The following is a 20,167-nucleotide window of genomic DNA, read 5'->3' as shown; positions in this document are numbered from 1 at the left end:
GAAATCATTCCTAAGAAGAGCAGAGAATTGTACCTTCTTTCAAATTTAGCTCATGCTTCTCTTGCATGCTTAGGAATTTTTAGAAATTAGTAGCCCAATTTAATTAAAGTTTTTTTCTCTTTTTTTTCCCTTCTATGTGCGATGGTTGGTCTTGAGCCTGCAGGGAGCAAGCTGGCTCCAGACTTCTTAAAGTCCACGTTTCTTTGCCTCCAATGCTCACATGTCGAAAGACAGGGAACCACAGACACACCTTTGTAGGAGAGGTTTTATTATTTTTCAGAGTTGGTATCTCATTGTGTTGTCTAGGCTGGACTCAAACCCCTGGGCTCAAGTGATTCTCCCACCTCAACCTTCTGAGTAGCTGAGAGTACACACCTTGGCTTTGTTAACCCTATTTTAATTAAGGAATTAAAAAAGGTCGAATGGAATTTAATTCCTTAGTCTGTACTAACTACGGTATGTATGTGTGCAGGGCAGTAATAATAATCTGCATCTCTCCTTTAGTTGTGTACATTTGAAAGAGAATCAATTGTTTTACATCGTCTTATGTTTTTTACTATACTGACTCAAAATAGGAACATCAGTTTAGGGTAAGAAAAGAGGAGTACTCATGATTTTATGGAATGGCTTCAACTTAAAACTATTTTATTATATATTGATATTTAATTAAAACATAAGATTGTTTACTTTTTTTTCTCCAGGGAAGCATATTATCTTTTTGAAGGACTAATATGTCTTTTATCTCTTGCTGCTTATCATCACCCCAAATTTTAGTGGCTATATTAGTTTTGCTGCTGTAACACATTACCACAAACTTAGTGGCTTAAATAACACATACTTATTATCTTACAGTTCTGTAGGTCAGAAGTCTGAAATGGATTTTACTGGGTTAAAATCAAAGAGTCAGCAGGATTGTGTTTCTTCTGGAGGCTCTAGGGGAGAATCTGTTTCCTAGCCTTTTCTAGCTTCCAAAGGCCATCTACATCTTGGCTTGTGGCCCCTTCCTCTATCTTCAGAGTCACTAATCACATTAGTCGGACCTTTGCTTCTGTTGTTGTCACCACATGGTCTCTGACCTCACCTTCCTACTTCCCTCTTTTCCCTTGTAAGGACCTTTGTGGTTATGTTGGGCCCACCCAGATAATTCAGGATAATTTCTCCATTTGAAGATTCTTAATCATATCAGCAAAGCCCCTTTTGACCTATAAGGTAACATATTCACAGGTTCTGGGGATTAGGACAAAAGCATCTTTGGGGGATTATTATTTTCCCACCATGGTGGCTTAAAACAACAACCACTCTATTTCTCATGATTCAGTGGGTCAGCAATTTGTGTTGCGTTCAGCTGGGCTGTTTTTCTGCTGCAGGGATCATGCAAAAATCTTCAGTGATCTGGCAAATTATCTAGGCCCGGAGGGTCTAAGATGGCCTTATTCACATGTCTGGTAGTTGATGCTGGCTGACGGCTGGACCCTGTATCTCTAGTAGAATTAACCTGGGCTTCACATGATAGCAGTGTTTTGAGAGAGCCCAAACTACAAGATCTCCTGATGCCTAGGAAGTCACACAGTGTCACCTCTGCCATATTTTATTTGTCTAAGCAAATCATAAGGCCAGCCAAGATTCAAAGGTAGGGAAATAGATTCTACCTTTTGATGGAAGCAGAAAGAATTTGTGGTCATTTAAAATCTTATATAACTAGCTTTACACATTTTATTCACCCTTTAATGTTCCTATTGCATCTGTAATAATTATGACATTGGAGTGCTCATTTGGTGACTCTTGACTTAATTACTTAGGATTTCACTGTTGAAATGTATTTAACTGGCAACTGGTGATTTTAGAAGATACTGCAATTTTGTGAACCTTTAACTAGACTTGTTTTAACACTGATATATTTACATATGTAGAAACTGCTTGAGCGAACCCGTGCCAGGCGAGAGAATCTTCAGAGAAAAATGGCTGAGAGACCTGTAGCGGCTGCAAGGTCTATAACTCATGCTAAGCGAGCCAGAGAGCCGCTTTCGGAAGCAAGTAACCAGCAGTCCCTATGTGGTGGTGAAGGTAAAACTAAAATTTTCATTTATTGCTGTATGATTTTATTATCATAAATGTACAGTAAAAATAAACAAATGAGCCCATCCTAGCACACCAGATGATGGCACATGGAAGTCCCAGACAGGCCAGTCTGCAGCCCATCCACACAGAGCTCTGGCACCAGCAGTGACTGCGAGGCTGGGCCTTGCTGGGGTAGGGGAGGGAGATGGCCAGCCTGTGTGTACACGTTTGTGTGTGTAAGCATGTGCACCCGTGTGCATGCACACACACATGGCTGTGGGAGGAAAATGTTCATTTCTTTAAAAGAGACAAGTCTTACACATTTCATTATGCATGTAGAAGAACCAAAGTCTTTATGAGACAAATATAAAAGCCTCTGAAGGAAGAACAGCTTTCTGTTCTATTTCACAGTTCTTACATTAGGCCTAGGACCTAGGTTGGAGCAGAGTTTCTTTTATAATAACAGATATTTCAAAGTATGGGCAAGAATTCCTGTAATCCCAGCACTTTGGGAGGTTGAGGTGGGAGGATTGCTTGAGGTCAAAAGTTAGAAATCAGTCTGAGCAAGACCCCGTCTCTACAAAAACAAAACAAAAAACTCAAACCAAAAATCTCCCAAATATTATAGATTAATTGATTGAAATTTATTTTTTTCAATTGAAAGTTATCCTTAAAACCCCAAGGGAAGAGAATAAAAGGAGCAGGGTAATACTTACACTGGTAGTGATGTTTTTTTATCCCAGCAGTGCCAGAACAGCTAAACACTAAGTTCAGATGGTGTCTCTGGCATGAGCAAAGCAATGCAAGGCAGACTGTTGGCACATGCTTGAAATTTAATGAGTCTTTTTCATCCTCTGTTTGCTGAACCAATTCTCTAGGGCTGGGCTTGAAGCTTACGTTGTTAATCTCTAGAAGTAGTAGAATTAAATAAAAACAAATACACACACAAACACAAATAAACCCAAACTCACCTGGAATCTTATCTTATTCTTTCTTAAATCCTGAAATCCCCAGCCAGCATCAGCCAGTTGCCTTAGTCTTTCACTGGGGTGTAGAATAGTCTAGATATAATAATCTTCTTTAGTACCACTTTAGAATACTTACATATGGTAAGAAAGTGAATACTTACATATGGAAGAGGGCAAAACCAATGTTATAAAAAAGTCAGAGAAGAGGGCATGGGGCTGGCTTAGTTATTTTGGAAGATAACCATAGAACAAGAATTTATTTATTCATCTCGAAGGGAGGGAAGGAAATATATATTATATGGTATTCAGCCAGAAAAAATAGGGGCCTGTCCCTAGTCTAGGATCTTTCATTTTCACTCTGAGATGAATTTCCACCATTGAGTACTATGTACTTACAAACTAGTGTTTGGAACTACATTTTCATGCTTAAATGGAAGTATTTAAGCATCAAAATGTAAATGTAAGTTTTATGTAAGAACTATAAACCTGAAGAACTCTGTATTTTAAGGTGGTGTTGCATGTTAAAAATGGTGTTTTACTAACCTGTTAGATACCTACCTTAAGTTTTTCATGCTGTGAGAAATTACAGAATTTTGACTGTCTTCTTTAATCCTCTTTAATCTAGAGAAACCTCATACAAAACCATCACCATCAAAGAAACGCTGTTCTGATAACGCTGAAGTAGAAGTTTCTAACTTGGAAAATAAACAACCAGTTGAGTCAACTTCTACAAAATCTTGTTCTCCAAGTCCTGGGTCTCCTCAGGTGGAGCCACAGGCAGCAGACGGTGTTAGTGATTCTGCTGCAGCCCCAGCATTACAGGGCATCAGAAGAGGGCTGAACTCAAGATTAGAAGCAACTGCAGCCTCCTCAGTCAAAACACGTATGCAAAAACTTGCAGAGCAACGGCGTCATTGGGATAATAATGATATGACAGGTATAAATTATACACATGATATGGTCCATACATCTTTTTCAGTAAGATTCAATTTAGTATGTTGAAAATTTTATCAGTTAACACATGAGAGGCAAATGCTTTTGTTTTATCTATATCCTGAGTATCCTTTGCTTACAAATGGCTTGTAAACCTATAGTATAAGTTGGTTTTGTTCTCATTGAGGTAGATGATGAGGTTCTTGGACTAGTTCTCATCTTATAACTGAATATTATATCTTATATTTGCTATGAAAAACAGTTGAGAATAAACTATACTTGGTATTTTTTAGCATTTCTGACCTTCAGCTCTATATTTTAAAAATCGTATTTCATGAATTCACTAAATAAAGTATACAGTGTTGTTCAGTAGGGGAGAGAGAAAATGTCAAAAATCATAAATTGAGCACCTGCAAAGCGTGTTATTAGTCTACAGTGCTGGCCACAAATGAAGTGACCTAATTCTTGCCTTTCATGAGCCTATAATCAGATGGGGAGCCTGAGAAGTAAATCAACAGTTATGCAATGGGGTTACTCATGCTATGATCAGTTTTATTTATCTTCTCCCTTGTTACAAAAAAAAATAAAACAAAAGCCTTGAGGTGACTTACAAAAATACTTAATATTATAAAATGAGAAAATTAAGGAAATCAAGATGAAGAGAAAATATGAGAAGGGAAAACAAAGAAGTGAAAGGCAGTAAAGTCAGTTTATTAAATACAGGCTATAAGGTACTCTTCTTGCTAGTGGCCATTGCAAAGGAGTGAAATTATCAATTATATGAACTATTGTTCATAAGCTGAAAGTACAACCATCTTTGGCACCGAGACCTGAGAGAACTTTCTTCCCTGTGTCCTAAAGATGACTTTATGAGAGCTAGTAAGCTTGTAAGATTTCTCAAGGTCCTCAGATGGCCTGGCTCCAAGCTCAGTTCAGTAGAAGCAATTCTTTTTTTTTTTTTTTTTTTTTTGAGACAGAGTCTCACTTTGTTGCCCAGGCTAGAGTGAGTGCCGTGGCGTCAGCCTAGCTCACAGCAACCTCAAACTCCTGGGCTCGAGTGATCCTTCTGCCTCAGCCTCCCGGGTAGCTGGGACTACAGGCATGTGCCACCATGCCCGGCTAATTTTTTTATATATATATCAGTTGGCCAATTAATTTCTTTCTATTTGTAGTAGAGACGGGGTCTCGCTCTTGCTCAGGCTGGTTTTGAACTCCTGACCTTGAGCAATCCGCCCGCCTCGGCCTCCCAAGAGCTAGGATTACAGGCGTGAGCCACAGCGCCCGGCCAGTAGAAGCAATTCTAAAATGAGCTAGCATGGTGCGTGCAAGTAGACAGCTCAGTGGCTTCCTGGGCCCTACCCAAGGAAGCATTCCTTAAGCCTTTGTTCTCAGCCCTGCTGATGTGTATCAGAACCACTCAGACCTTTGGATTGGAATCTCAGAAGTGTGATGGAGCCCCTGGGTGTGCTTTTGACTTTTTTTAAAAGTTCTTAGGTAATTCTGATGCATACCCAGAATTGTGACCAAGTGGTCTGAGAAATTGGTGGACTACATAGTTCAGACAGTCTTCTATAAATATCAGTTCTTTTAACTGAAATTTTGGCGAATATTGGACAACAGAGAGTTAAGATTATGTTTCCTGGCAGTGATAATCTCAGGAGCAAATACTTCATATTGAATATGCTAGGCATTGTACGTATTTTTTGTTCTAGTAGTATTTAATCCTTACAACAATCTTATGAGATATATACTACTTTTATCTTCATTTTATAGAAGAGGAAACTGGGTTTAGGGAAGCTAAGAAAACTGCCTGCCATCAGCTAGCTAAAATTCAAACCCTAATAGTTGGACTTTAGGACTCCTATTCTTAGCTGCTGTGATCTGCCTGATTTTTAGTGGCACATAACGAAATGCAGTTAGTCTATGGTGTCAACACATGTTCATTTTAGTAGCGGGTGGGGTTAACCATGTTTCTTTATAAAGCCTCAGGAGGCTAACCAGTAAACATGTTACCGAAAACTCAGCACTTGTCCACGAGGCTGAATCAGAATGAGGACAAGTGTTTTGGGGAGGAGGAAAGAGACCTTTTTGTCTCAAAATCCAAATTTCTTGAATATAGGCGGAAGTACAGAGCTTTTAAAGGGAGGGCTTCTCAGTTCTAGGCTATTGTGGTTAACTATTCAATAGTCCCATCTCTGCCAAAGATAAAGCCTGTGAGCTCCACCAGCCACCTGCCTGGGGATTTGGTGCCACCTGGGATAAGAACAAAAGGTCTTCTCCCTGCTCCTCCCTACCACTGGCCTGAGGCAGGGGTGCCCATATCTATAGGGGGAGGAGCAGCTACTGGGTTACAAAAGTGCCTGAAAAGAAGAATGCCCCATTGCTGTTTTGTAGGAATTATCTATGGGTAGCAGAGGGCAGATTATCCTTTAAAAAAAAAAAAAAAAAAAAAAGGAGAGGGTTGTGGTTTAACATATGGTCAAAAGAACAACCAAAGCCCTAAACATTCTAGAGCATAAAGCATTCCAGTGATTTTGACCATTTTGAAAGCAAATGTTAAAAAAAATGCCCACCTCCTCTTTGAAAATAAATCTCATTAAGGCACCATATCTTGTCTGATTTCAAGAAATGAAACTTGTGAATAAAGCATTTGTAATGAATGGCTTAGTGACTGCTAAACAAGACTGTGAGTATCAGTCAGTTAAATGTTTGAGAACTTAGACTAAAATATAATTTATCTGAAGCCTGTCATTCTGACAGAGAATAGTTAGAAGAGCTAGAGGTCAATTAAGCCCATTCCTAAAACATGACAATAAAACTATCATCTGCTTAGAGGAGAGTGCTTATTCTAAGGAAGATGATAGAGGTCTGTAAAAGGGTATGTAGGGAAGATGGTGGTCAGGGAGTCTTTTCTGGAGGAGATAGAGCCAATTAAGCTAGACTTTGAAGGACAACTGGCTTCAGAAAGTAGAGATAATCTAGGCAGAAAAACTAGAATATCTAAAAACACAGAGGCAAGTGACGTGAGTATAACGTGTTTATAAAGATTTGGTATTCTGGGGTAGAAAACCAAGAGATAAATTTGAAAAAAGCAGTAGGGTCCAGATTGGAATTTTACTAAGAGGTAATGGAAAGGTGGTGGGAAAGTTTAAAGCAGGTGTTTTAGAAAGATCTAAATTCTGGCATCAGAATTGAGGAGGGATTGGATAGGACAGAGATTTGAAGAAGAAAGACCAGTTAGAAGGCTGATGTTACAAGCAAGGTGCAGAACAATGAGGGCCTGTGGAAGTGATGAGGGGAAGCTTGATTGGAGAGATTTAGGGGAAAGAATCTATAGGACTTAATGATTGGTTGGTGGAGGATGAGGGAGAGGGGAGGAAGAGGCCAGATTTCTGGCCCCAGTGACTAGGTAGTTGGTGATGTCATTTACTAAGATGAGGAATATGTTTGGAGCAATTTTAATTCAGATATGTTATTTGGGATACCTATGGGAATACCAAGTGGAGGTAGTTGATAGTTGGAAGACCATGAAAGTAGGCCAGGAAGACAGGAGAACTGGTAGAGAATAATGTCACAAACAGAAAGGGAGTGATAATTTTAGAGATGTCAAGAAATACAAGGCTTGCCAAGTATAGACTGGCACTAGTGACAATAGCAAGACAAACTTCAGGGCAATGGTGTATAGGCAGAAGGCTGGTTGAGTGAGTTAGGTAGTGAGTGAATATTGTGCAGGGAAAGAGGGGCGGTAGCTAAAAAGAGTGTATGTCAATGAGGGGATGTTTATTTTTAAGGTGAAAGAGACATGAGCATACATTAGTCTCCTCCCTTATCCACTGGGGATATGTTTCATGACCCCCAGTGTATGCTTGAAACCTTGGATAGTACTGAACCCGGTTGCCATCAATTGCAACACATTTCTGTTCATGTCTTCCACCTGCAAACGTAATGCCTTGCCCATCTTAAGTAGGCACTTAAGCACTCTGGCTGTAACTTTTGTATTTTCAGGTGTGACAGCAAAACTAGCATGAACTTCTTTTTCCTTCCTCACAATTTGACAGATAGAAGATTCATTTTTACCATAGATATTAGCAACTTCAGCACATGATTTTTTTCTTATTAAGTCAAGAACTTTCACCTTTTCACTTAAAGAAAACACTTTATGGCTTCTTTTTGGCATATCAAAATTGCCAGCATCACTACTCTTGTTTTTTGGGACCATTACTATGTCAAATAAGGGTTACTTGAACATAAGCACTGAGAAACCACAACGGTCAATCTGATGACCAAGATAGCTACTTAGTGACTATTGGGCGGGTAGCGTCCACAGCTTGGATATGCTGGCTATGTCCCTGGTGAGATGGTACAAGATTTCATCACACTGCTTGGAAGGATGGTGCAATTTAAAACTTATGAATTAGACACATACATAGGAAACATGATATGAAGATGCAGGGAAAATGCCATCTGTAAGCTAAGGAACTCCTGAGTTCACCAAAAGGTAGGAGAGAAACATGGAACAAATTGTCCCTCACAGCCCTTAAAAGGAACCAACCTTGCCAGTACCTTGATTTCAGACTTCTAGCCACCAGAACTGTGGAACAATAAATTTCTGCTGTTTAAGCCAAAAATAAATAAACACGAATTGTTTATTTCTGGAATTTTCCATTTAATATTTTTGGACCGCAGTTGACTGCTCATAATGAAATCAGGAAAGCAAAACCAAGGATAAGGGGGGATTACTGTAAGGTCATATGCTGCATTACAATGGTTCAGTCAATGGTGGACTGCATATGCTAAGATGGTTCCATAAGATTATAATACTATATTTTTACTATACCCATGTTTTGAGAAATATGTTTAGATGCACAAATACTCACCATTGTGTTGCAGTTGCCTGCAGCATTCAGTACAGTAACATGCCGTACAGGTTTATGGCCTAGGAATAATAGATTATAGCACATAGCGTAGGTGTGTAGTAGGCTAGACCACCTAGGTCTGTGTTAGTATACTCTATGATGTGCACTTCTGGTGATGCATATCTCAGAATGTATCCCCGTTGTTAAGTGACACATGACTGTGTTTATGTGCGGAGAAGAGTTTGTAGATAAAGAGAGGGGTTATTTGGAGCAAGATCCCCGAGAAGGTTTTGGAGGGATAGAATTGAAACTTCAGACAGTGGTAGGAGCCTTAGACAGCAGGGATCCTTCTTTCCTTGATTGAATTTGTAGAATAGGAGGTGCCATGAACCTTGGCTTCCCTATATATACACTCTGTATACATACTCTGTATACATATACATACAGGCCTAGATCCTTTGTCGGTTGAATATCACTATTTGAGATTTATTTCCAAATGAAGTAACTGCAGAAAAACATTTGATTTTGTTTAACACTATGCTGTGTAATACAGTAGCCAGTAACCATATGTAGGTATTTAAATTTCAATTAATTAAAATGAAATAAATTTAGCTTTTCATTTGCCATAGCTGTACATTTCAAGTACTGACTAGCTACATGTGGCTACTGGTTACTGTATTGACTAGCACAGGTATATTTATCATCATAGAATGTTTTATTGTACAGCATTGGTCTAATCCATTTTTAAAACAAAAAGTTCCTGTGAGATACATAATCTTAAATTATGCAGTGTTATGATTTAATTATAAAAATATAACTTAACTGTGTAGTATCTTACAGTGTTCATGGTTCATCAAACAATTGAAAAAAATAGATATATTAGTGTTTTTTAAAAATTTGGATTAACTGGCTGGGTGCAGTGGCTCACGCCTGTAATCCTAACACTCTGAGAGGCCAAGACAGGCGGATCATTTGAGCTTAAGAGTTTGAGACCATCCTGAGCAAGAGTGAGACCCCATCTCTACTAAAGATAGAAAGAAATTAATTGGCCAACTAAAAATATATAGAAAAAAATTAGCTGGGCATGGTGGTGCATGCCTGTAGTCCCAGCTACTTGGGAGGCTGAGGCAGGAGGATCACTTGAGCCCAGGAGTTTGAGGTTGCTATGAGCTCAGCTGATGCCACGGCACTTTAGCTGGGGCAACAAGAGTGAGACTCTGTCTCCAGAAAAAAAAAAATGGATTAACTATCATTTGATTTGAAAAGTTATTGTCAAATTTAAATAGCTTGGTAGTTTCATTCATAGAAGAGTTTTTCACTGGTTCTTAAACTGTTAATCTTGTTTACAAATTCTGTATGGAGTGATTCTGGTATTATATACATCACTGTAACTCTTAAACATGGTTTTTAACTCTTTTTATGAAAACATTTTCAGATGATACTTCCGAAAGCTCACTCTTCTCACCAATGCCATCAGAGGAAAAGGCTGCCTCCCCTCCCAAACCAACCCTTTCAGATGCCTCAGCAACTCCAGTTGGAAGAAAGGCCCGTCTGGCCAACCTTGCTGCAACTATTTGCTCCTGGGAAGATGATGTAAATCACTCATCTGCAAAGCAAAACAGTGTACAAGAACAGCCTGGTACCACTTGTTTATCCAAATTTTCCTCTGCAAGTGGAGCATCTGCTAGGATCAATAGCAGCAGTGTTAAGCAGGAAGCTACATGCTGTTCCCAAAGGGATGGCGATGCCTCTTTGAATAAAGCTTCATCCTCCAGCGTTGCTAATGCATCTTTGGTTAATGCCTCAATTTCCAGCTCTGTGGTAAGTCAACACCATTTTGGTCTTTGGAAGCCTTTTCTTTTTTTGTTTTGGATGGTAATGCATGCATGCATGTGTGTGTGTGTGTGTGTGTAGGTAGGTATGTATTTTATAACATATGCTAAGTGTATTAGAATATCAGTTTCATAGAAAGTAAAAATCATAAATTTGGTACCCTGTCCCAAGATAAATGGGCATTTGACAACTGAAATTACATTAATTTAAGGCAAATTCAAAGGCTATAATAGTGGAATAATGGAGCCTCTTCTTGGTCATTAAAGGGAGAATTAAAAATTAAATACTCTATTGGAATGCTTTGTGTAAATGTATAAATATAAAAATTCCACTATTTCTAGAAAGACATAATAAACTAGTAGCTATAATTGCCTCTAGGAAGGCTAAATTGCTAAACAAGGCATGACACTTGTTTACTTTACATCCTTTGGAAATGTTTGAAACTTTTACTTTGTGTAGGTATTACCATAACAGTTTTTAAAAAGCAATTTAAAAAAACCAAAAAACCCAAAGGGTAAAAAGACTGTTGTGTTCTTGACCATTGTTTTTTAGTATAGAGCTAGGCTTTGGAATTAAACAGACCTACATTCAAAGTCACATAATTAAAAGTGTGGCTTTGAACTAAGTACTTAATCTTACAAAGCCTTGTTATATGTAAAATGGGGAAAAGGGTTATTTGGAGGATTAAATAAGGTAAGATGCATAAAGCATTTAGTGTAGTACTTGGCTACATAGTAATTATTTAATTTATTATAATTAGCCATCAAGTACAAGATACAATTTTGTTATTGATATTGACTTAATAAAAATGTAATTTGATCTAATACAGTTAAAACTTTAATAAAGGTACTAGTGCAATAATATGAAGAAAAAAATTTTTAAATGGAGATTATCCTACCACTAATCCTTAATTACCCATCAATGTATTATGCAGATTGAACTACATATTATAATTTGAATAATAGCATTTTCTAAGTTGATTTTTCTCCCCAACCTTTCAAATTAGTTTAATCTCTTAGAGAGCAAGAATATTTCAAAGTCTTATATAAAGGCTACCAGGTAAATAGGATTTGAATTGTTTGGGTATAGGAATTCTTGTAGATACTGTGAATGTTGTTGTTAACACTAAATGTTTTCATGTTTCAGAAAGGTACTTCTTCTCCAGTGAAATCTACTATATCCATCACTGATGCTAAAAATTGTGAGGTAGAAAATCCTAAGCTACTTCAAAAAACTGCTAGTAGTCCTCTGAAAACAGAGGTATTGAAACCAATTGTGAAGTCACCTGTATCCCAGACAGTTCGGTCCAAAGAACTAAACAGAGAAATTTGTCTGCAGTCTCAACCTAAAGACAAATCTACAACACCAGGTTATGTATTTGTATTCAGGATATTTATTCTCAGCATTCTAAATAATCCAACTGTGAATGGTACACTGTTGGTCCTAGGACCAATGCTCGAATGTTCCAAATGAGACTTCTTCATATTCAGGTTTAATTGATCAATGAATATTCATTAGTGTAGACTAGCTCATTTACTGGTCAAAGTGTTTAACCTGTTACATTTTAACAGTTTAAAGATGCTTTCTATAGGATGATCATGCTGGATACTTTTTTCTATATTTTTTGAGGCAGACAAAGCATATGTAACCAGAAATCATGTTTTAGGTGCAAAATGGAGAAATATTCTTGAAGCCAAGTATGCGCAGCAGTGCTTCTCAATCATCATTATGAAGGCACCCCTAATAGCAGAGAGAAGTGAATGTGCGAACAAATGACTCCACTCCCAATTTTATTTATGTATTTAATGATTTTTAAGATTTATAAATAATAGACATTTCTTTCTTTTTAAAAATTTTTTTATTGATACATAATATACATATTAAATATATTGAAGGTACATTTAATGCATATAATTTTGTAAAGATCAAATCAGTATCATTGGGATATCTACTACCGTAAATATTTGTCTGTTCTTTATGCTACAAACATGTGAATTCTTCTCTTCCAGCTATTTTGAAATATACAATAGCTTATTGTAAACTATAGTCACTCTACTGATTTACCAAACACTAGGCCTTATTTCTTCTCTCGAACTGTATATTTGTACCCATTAATCAACCTCTCTTCATGCCTTAATTATATTTATGTGTGTATATTGTGTGTGTGTTTACATATAAAAATTCAAAATTTCCTACTATAGTAAACTGATGCGCCAGGAAATGCCATATTTGTCTTGTTTTGACTTACACCTTGTGCACACTCCCACGTACTGTTGGCTGAGAAATACAGGACTAAACTAAATGGTGCAAATATGTGGTAATAGAGTTTACTTTGACCTATATTCTTATTCATCGGAAAGCCCTTTAATTCTAAGGTTTAACTTTTTGAAAATATAATCTCTCCAGAAACTGTAGTTTATCATAAAGGGGAAGTAAACAGAGAGATGAGAGTGGGAAAGTCATTAGTTATAGGGTAAGAAGAAATCAGCAGTTTCCAGATAAACCAAAATGAAAATTAGAAGCAATAGGAAGATCGTGAAATGGAATAGGGCTAGTTACTCCCAATTTTCTAAAGACTTAAGGCTTAGATAGAAGCATTCTTTTTATTGTTCTTGGCTGCTGGATATACTGAGAATCATATTTCCAGGGCCTCATAGATATTTCATTTAGATGCTTCTTTGTATTCCTAATGGACTGCAGTTCGAGATATGGTGTGAAGTGGTAATAAGGGACAGATGGAGTCCTCAACCTGTGGCCACTGGTCAAATTCTGCATTTTGCTTGTTTTTACAAATAAAGTTTTATTGGAACACAGTGACACCTATTTGTTTATATATCCCCTGTGGTCGCTTTCATTCTATAATTCAGAGTTGAATAGTTGTGATAGAGGCCATATGGTCTACAAAGCTCAAAATATTTACTGTTTGGCCCTTTACAGAAAAATATTTGTCTTCCAGGTTTGTTCTTAGTCAAACAAAAAAGAAAGAAAGAAAGAAAGAAAGAAAGAAAGAAAGAAAGAAAGAAAGAAAGAAAGAAAAATATTTGTCAACCTCTGATATAGATAAGCCTATTTTTTTTTTTTTTTTTTTTTTTTTTTTGAGACAGAGTCTCGCTTTCTTGCCTAGGCTAGAGTGAGTGCCATGGCGTCAGCCTAGCTCACAGCAACCTCAAACTCCTGGGCTCAAGCAATCCTCCCGCCTCAGCCTCCCGAGTAGCTGGGACTACAGGCACGAGCCACCATGCCCGGCTGATTTTTATATTATATATATTAGTTGGCCAATTAATTTCCCTCCATTTTTATGGTAGAGACGAGGTCTCGCTCAGGCTGGTTTTGAACTCCTGACCTTGAGCAATCCGCCCGCCTCGGCCTCCCAGAGTGCTAGGATTACAGGCGTGAGCCACCGCGCCCGGCCGATAAGCCTATTTTTATATAATGCAACCCTGGAATCCTCCTGATGGGGCTGATAGATACTCCATTTGCCCTACTTTAAATGTACTTCATGCTATTTTAATTGAGTATTATTTTAAGACATTGTAAAATTGAGTTGTCATTTTGATAAAGTGAATAATCCCTAATTTTTCTTTTCTATTTATTTATTTATTTATTTATTTATTTATTTATTTATTTATTTATTTATTTATTTCCCTCCCACCCCCAATTCCTAATTTTTCTAAAAAAAAAAAAAAAAACAAAGCAAAGGAAAAAAATTCCACATTTTCACATGTTAGGCTTCCTAAAAGCAAGGTAAAATACACTGGCTATGGAAATGTAAGTAGCTGGAAGTTATGGCCAAGACACTTGGCGGCGAAGGTAGATTCATCAATACACATACAGTCAATTTTTAGTGATTTAAGTTCTGATTGTTCAGTTTGAGAATTTTCTAATCCCCACTGACATCTCACTCTCCCTTTTAAAACTTATTTTTTTGGCTGAGTGCAATAGCTCATGCACGTAATCCTAGCTCTCTGGGAGGCAGGGAAGGGAGATTGCTTGAGGTCAGAGTTCAAGACCAGCATGAGCAGAGCGTGACCTCATTTCTACTAAAAATAGAAAAAATTAGCTGGGCATGATGGTGTGTACCTGTAGTCTCAGCTACTCAGGAGGCTGAGGCAGGAGGATGGCTTGAGTCTAGGAGTTCGAGGTTGTTGTGAGCTAGGCTGATACCACGGCACTCTAGCCTGGGCAACAGAGTAAGACTCTGTCTCAAAAAAAAAAAAATTAAAAATAAAAAAAACACCACATTTTTTTTAAAGAACTAAATCCTATGACTAAATTAGGACATGTAATTAAATAGAATAATAAGGTAAATTTTTTAAAAATTTTGAACTATTTTCATATTATTTATTTTGTGAATGAATATTCCTAGTAGTGTCAAAACATTTTAGGGCTATAATGGAGTTTAGAACTTTTTCCATAGAAATCATAATTATTACTTATTTCGAATAGCTTCCAAAAATGTGTGTGTTTTCTATAGGAGGAGCAGGAATTAAGCCTTTCCTGGAGCGCTTTGGAGAGCGTTGTCAAGACCATAGCAAAGAAAGTCCAGCCCGTAGCACACCCCATAGAACCCCCATTATCACTCCAAATACAAAGGCCATCCGAGAAAGATTATTCAAGCAAAACACATCTTCATCTACGACCCATTTAGCACAACAGCTCAAGCAGGTATGGTATACTACATTTAACATTATTCATCTCATGATCTCAGCATATAATCTAGAAATTAAAAAAATGTGAATTCTGATACCAGAGATAAGCAGCATCTTCATTCTCTGTGTCACTTATTTCAAATTGGAAATACTGTCCTAAATTCCATATGTATTGTGAACTTTTTAATTGTAAAACCAATGACAAAAGTTTCAGTAGTGTTTGGATATACTTAAACATACTATTGGCTCTTGTGTAAAATACAGCTTTTGATGGGTTTAGGAACGTGAAAAAGAACTAGCATGTCTTCGTGGCCGATTTGACAAGGGCAATTTATGGAGTACAGAAAAAGGCAGAAACTCAAGAAGCAAACAACCAGAAACCAAACAGGTAATGTAAATGAGAAGTATAAAAGCGAACTTGGCACCAAAATAGTGTTGGGATCTAATTGTAGTGCTGTATTATAAAATAATTCTTTACACACTTTCCTATTCCAATCAACTATCACTTTCCATTTATAAATGTGTTAAATGTACATACCAATTCTGCTTTTCTCATGGTATTTTCCTATCTCAATGGTACTCTTCACCACATTCACTGATAACCTTAAAATCAAGTTTAAAAAAAAAATTTTTCATCATTCATTTGCTTTCAGATTCTTCTAACAATCTACTTAGATGCTGGTTCTAAAATGTTTCTCAGAATCTACTTTGCTCATTGATGACTGTATTCCTCTCCCAAATACCCTATTTTTAGACTGTCTGGAATCCTTTCAGACCATATCCCTCCCAGATTTCTCTTCTGTCAAATTTCATCAGCCTTCAATAAGATCCTAACTTATGGATGTAAACCATGTTCTATTTCATTCATATGCTCACTGTGTACAAAGTACTGTGTTGGGATATATTTTTAAGCTAATAAAATTATACTTATAGTGGGGACTAATAGAAAGTATAGGAACAGCAGGTCCTCAACCTTCTTTTCTTCTCACACGCCATCTCTTCCCTATCATCATATCTAGATTCAGCCATACACAGAAATGCTGGTGATGCTTAGCTCTGCTGTGCTGATCTCTCTCCTGAACTCTAGGCTTGATGAGCCTTCTATGCTTGCTGTAGCATCTTTCCCTTGTAGTCTCTGTCTTCACTGTGGCTTTACTCTATGCCTTGCCATCTAAAACAATCTGGGAGTTCTTCCTTGACTCCTTCCTCTGGTTTACTGTGTCATCCCATCTGCCTGCCCCTAGCACACAGACACATAAACACACATATCTAGTGATAAGTTTTCTAAATCTGTCACCAAGCTGCCTTGCCTTCTATATTTTCCTCTGCCATTACCATTTTCACTTCCATAGCTTTGTACTGAGCACCCTGCTTATAGTCTGGCTACTTTCCAATCCATCTTACTAGTTGCTGCCAGAGAAATATTTTTAAAAGGCAAATATTCGTGTATTTACTTGCTTAGAATCTTGGAAAGCTCCCATAGCCACCATCAGAAAAATGTCCAAACTGCTTGGCTTGATGTATAGAATTATTCCTCACCTGACCCCTCCCCTCCTCCTCCACAGATGTGCTTCAGTCCTGCCATGCAGATTATTGGCAGTCTCTCAAATGTACCCAGGTTTTTAGATCTCTTTGCCTTTGCCGTGCTTTTCTGTCTGCCTGGACTATCTCCCTGGTGAGCTCTTACTGTTAGGAACAGGTCAAGCTTTAATCCCCTATGGGAATCCTTCCTTGGACCCTTAACCAGGGGGCCACTCTTTTTTCCCCCTGTGTCATCTTATGCGTACTTCAACTGGAATATTATCTTCCCATGAATGTATTAACTTTGCGTTCTACCACTGTCTATGAGAGCCTTATCTACCTCTGTGTTCTTAGTGCTCGGTTCAGACTGGAACCTCAATAAATTTCTATTTGAAGGAAGGCAGGAATGTGCTAATCCTTCCCTTCTAGAGGTGGGGAACCTGTGGCCTTTTGGATCCTTGAGTGTGGCCTTTAGACTGAATCCAAATTTTACAGAACAACTCCTTTTAATAAAGGGATTGGTTTTATGAAGTTTGGATTTGGTTGAGGGGCTGCACTTGGGGATCTGGGGCTCACATGTGGCCTTGAGGCTGCAGGTTCCCCACCCTTCATGGACCACTAGCCTTATCAAGTTTGTCAGTGATCTTCAGTGATCATTTTCAGTTAATTAACTTGACCTGTTAGTAGCATTTGACATGGTTGGTCACTCCATTCTATTTCAAGTACCTTTTTCACTTAAGTTTGTCACTATATCATAGGCTAGAGGTTTTCCTCCTATGTCTCTGGAGAGTTTAGGGCAGTGGTTCTTAAAATATTTTATACTAAATAATTCCTAGAATGGTATGGCTGATAAATGGTGAAACCAGGGGTTCTAGCCAGACCTTCTGACACCACAGCCTTGTTCTTTAACCATTATAATTAGTCTTGGGTAGTGATCCATGATAAAAAGACGTGGAGCATAGTGAGTTCATTTGGCCTTATATTTTCAAAGCTATGAGTTAAGCCTTTGAATGTGAGTAAAGTTGATTTCCATTACCACCATAGTTATTTGTTCATTTACTCAACAAATGTTTGTTTACTGTATACAGAGCACATACGCTTTTTACTCTCCAGGTACTCTCAGTCCATTCTTCTCACTTCTTTTTTATTTTTTATTTTTTTTTTGAGACAGAGTCTCGCTTTGTTGCCTAGGATAAAGTGAGTGCCCTGGCGTCAGCCTAGCTCACAGCAACCTCAAACTTCTGGGCTCAAGGAGTCCTGCCTCAGCCTCCCGAGTAGCTGGGACTACAGGCATGCGCCACCATGCCCGGCTAATTTTTTTCTATATATATTAGTTGGCCAATTAATTTTTTTCTATTTGTCATAGAGACGGGGTCTCGCTCTTGCTCAGGTTGGTTTCGAACTCCTGACCTTGAGCTTTCTGCCCGCCTTGGCCTCCTAGAGTGCTAGGATTACAGGCATGAGCCGCCGCGCCTGGCCATTCTTCTCGCTTCTGAAATGCATTTGCCCTGTCTTATTCTTTTACTCCTCAAACTTCTTGCCCATCCTTAAAATAGTTGGAAGCATAGCATTTAATAGTTTACTTTGTTTTTATCCATCAAAAGCTTCTGACTTGAGAGACAACATCTAGAATTAGTTTGGAACAAGAATACGTGGGTATGAGAACCTTACCTGGGTATGTCTGCCGTCTCTGCCAGTTTCTAACTGTGTGACCAACTTTTTTTTAACTCTTCTGCATCTCAGTTTTCTCATCTGTGAAATGGAGATACTTAGGGTTATTGGGAAGATTAGGTGAGGCAGCAGATATAAATAAAGTGCTTAGAAAGGTGGCCGGCACATATTAAGCTCTATGAAAGTATTAGCTACTGTTATTATTTTTGCTCTTATTTGATTATTTCTACTATTGCTTTAGTCATAAAGTCTTTAAACAAATAAGAATAACTAAATGTTACTCTTCCATAGCCTTGGTAATGAATAAAAAACTCAGACTCAGGGAATTTTTCTTCTTCTTTCTTTACCTTCTGATCTGTTTTTGTCGCTTTGTTTTCTCTGGATTATTACCCTCTGAGTAACTGATAATTAAGTGGAATCTTGATATGGGAACTGTCACCAGATTTTATAGGTGTGGATTGAGATAAGTGTCCTAAGGGGAATTGTTTTCCCTTTTGTGTGGCTTTCACTTTAATTGGTTTATTTAAAACTCAGTTTTAATCCTAATTTTCATTCTCTCTTACCACTGGGAATTACCAAGAATATGAACTAGCACTGAGAGCTTGTTTTGTTCTAAATAAGGCTGTGCCCATTCACATACATCATCTCTTTTGTTCTGAGGAAACTTATATAGAACAATATTTAATAATGATCTTGTTCCATTTAATAACATAAAAGGATACAATCTGTAGTTTTGAGAAATAAAATTTGCTTCTTCATTTGTTTTTTTTCAGGAAATTCACTGTCAGAACACACAAGTTGTTTCAAATACTCAGTCACTTCCAATAACAGAAAAGGTGACAGAAAATCAGACACCAACAAAAACTGCCAGTACAGAACCTACAGGTCAGTGTTTTATATTTCTACTTCACTTACAGTGGAGCTTTCAGTTAGCCATAGATTTGGAAATTGAATGGGAAAGCAGATATACTGCTCTGGTGTAAAAAGACAGATCCATTTCTTCATTTCCACTGACTTTTTAATTTCTAACCATGCAATGTGCTTCTTCCTTAGTTCTCTTTCCAGAGTTAGAACTCATATACTCCTAATAATAGTATAATCACTACAACTTTTTTGGTGAAAGTTCAGTATTAGCTGTTGAATTGTAAAATGTGCATACTCTTAAATTCAGCTTTTCTGCAAGTGTTTCTATGAATTCCTGAGCTAGTATGCAAAGTTATATACAAAGGGATGCACTGTAGCACCATTTATACTAGCAATAAGATTTAAATGGCCTAACTGCCCATCAGTAGGAAACTGTTTATTTTATTTTTTTTATCTTGGTCCAAATACCCTTAGAAGACTATTGAAATACATTGTGCCAAATCCATGTAATGAAATATTATGTAGTTGCCTAAAAGAATAAAGTAGCTTTGTAATGACATTTAATATGTCATAGCCACTTTTTAGAAATTCATTTTATTTTAAACAATTATGGTAGATAAAAGTACATATAATTTACTATCTTAACCATCTTTAAGTGCGTAGTTCAGTAGTGTTAAGTATATTCATACTATTGTAAAATAGACCTCCAAAACTTTATCTTGCAAAACTGAGACTCTATACCCATTAAATAATAATCCCCCATTTCTCCCTCCCCTTTAGCCTCTGGTGACCACCATTCTGTTCCGTATTTCTA

General features: G+C 37.5%; 1 protein-coding gene and 1 non-coding gene across 3 annotated transcripts in view; one reads left to right on the top strand and one right to left on the bottom strand.

The window, feature by feature from the left end:
• Positions 1-20,167, top strand: part of ANLN (anillin, actin binding protein) — a 61,795-nt gene that overhangs the window by 5,629 nt on the left and 35,999 nt on the right. For both annotated transcript variants that reach the window (XM_076006308.1, XM_012777569.3), the window contains exons 2-8: positions 1,911-2,064; positions 3,652-3,963; positions 10,251-10,636; positions 11,795-12,017; positions 15,123-15,313; positions 15,578-15,685; positions 19,263-19,374. In XM_076006308.1, coding sequence (XP_075862423.1) covers positions 1,911-2,064; positions 3,652-3,963; positions 10,251-10,636; positions 11,795-12,017; positions 15,123-15,313; positions 15,578-15,685; positions 19,263-19,374 — 1,486 coding nt within the window. The remainder of the gene's footprint in view (positions 1-1,910; positions 2,065-3,651; positions 3,964-10,250; positions 10,637-11,794; positions 12,018-15,122; positions 15,314-15,577; positions 15,686-19,262; positions 19,375-20,167) is intronic.
• LOC142873209 (small nucleolar RNA SNORA38) lies at positions 133-263 on the bottom strand. Its single transcript, XR_012921250.1, has one exon. It is a non-coding gene; the product is annotated as a small nucleolar RNA SNORA38 (small nucleolar RNA).

The sequence above is a fragment of the Microcebus murinus genome, chromosome 9 (genome assembly GCF_040939455.1).
Source record: "Microcebus murinus isolate Inina chromosome 9, M.murinus_Inina_mat1.0, whole genome shotgun sequence".
Classification (NCBI taxonomy): domain Eukaryota; kingdom Metazoa; phylum Chordata; class Mammalia; order Primates; family Cheirogaleidae; genus Microcebus; species Microcebus murinus.
This window is presented reverse-complemented; position numbering and strand designations above follow the sequence as displayed.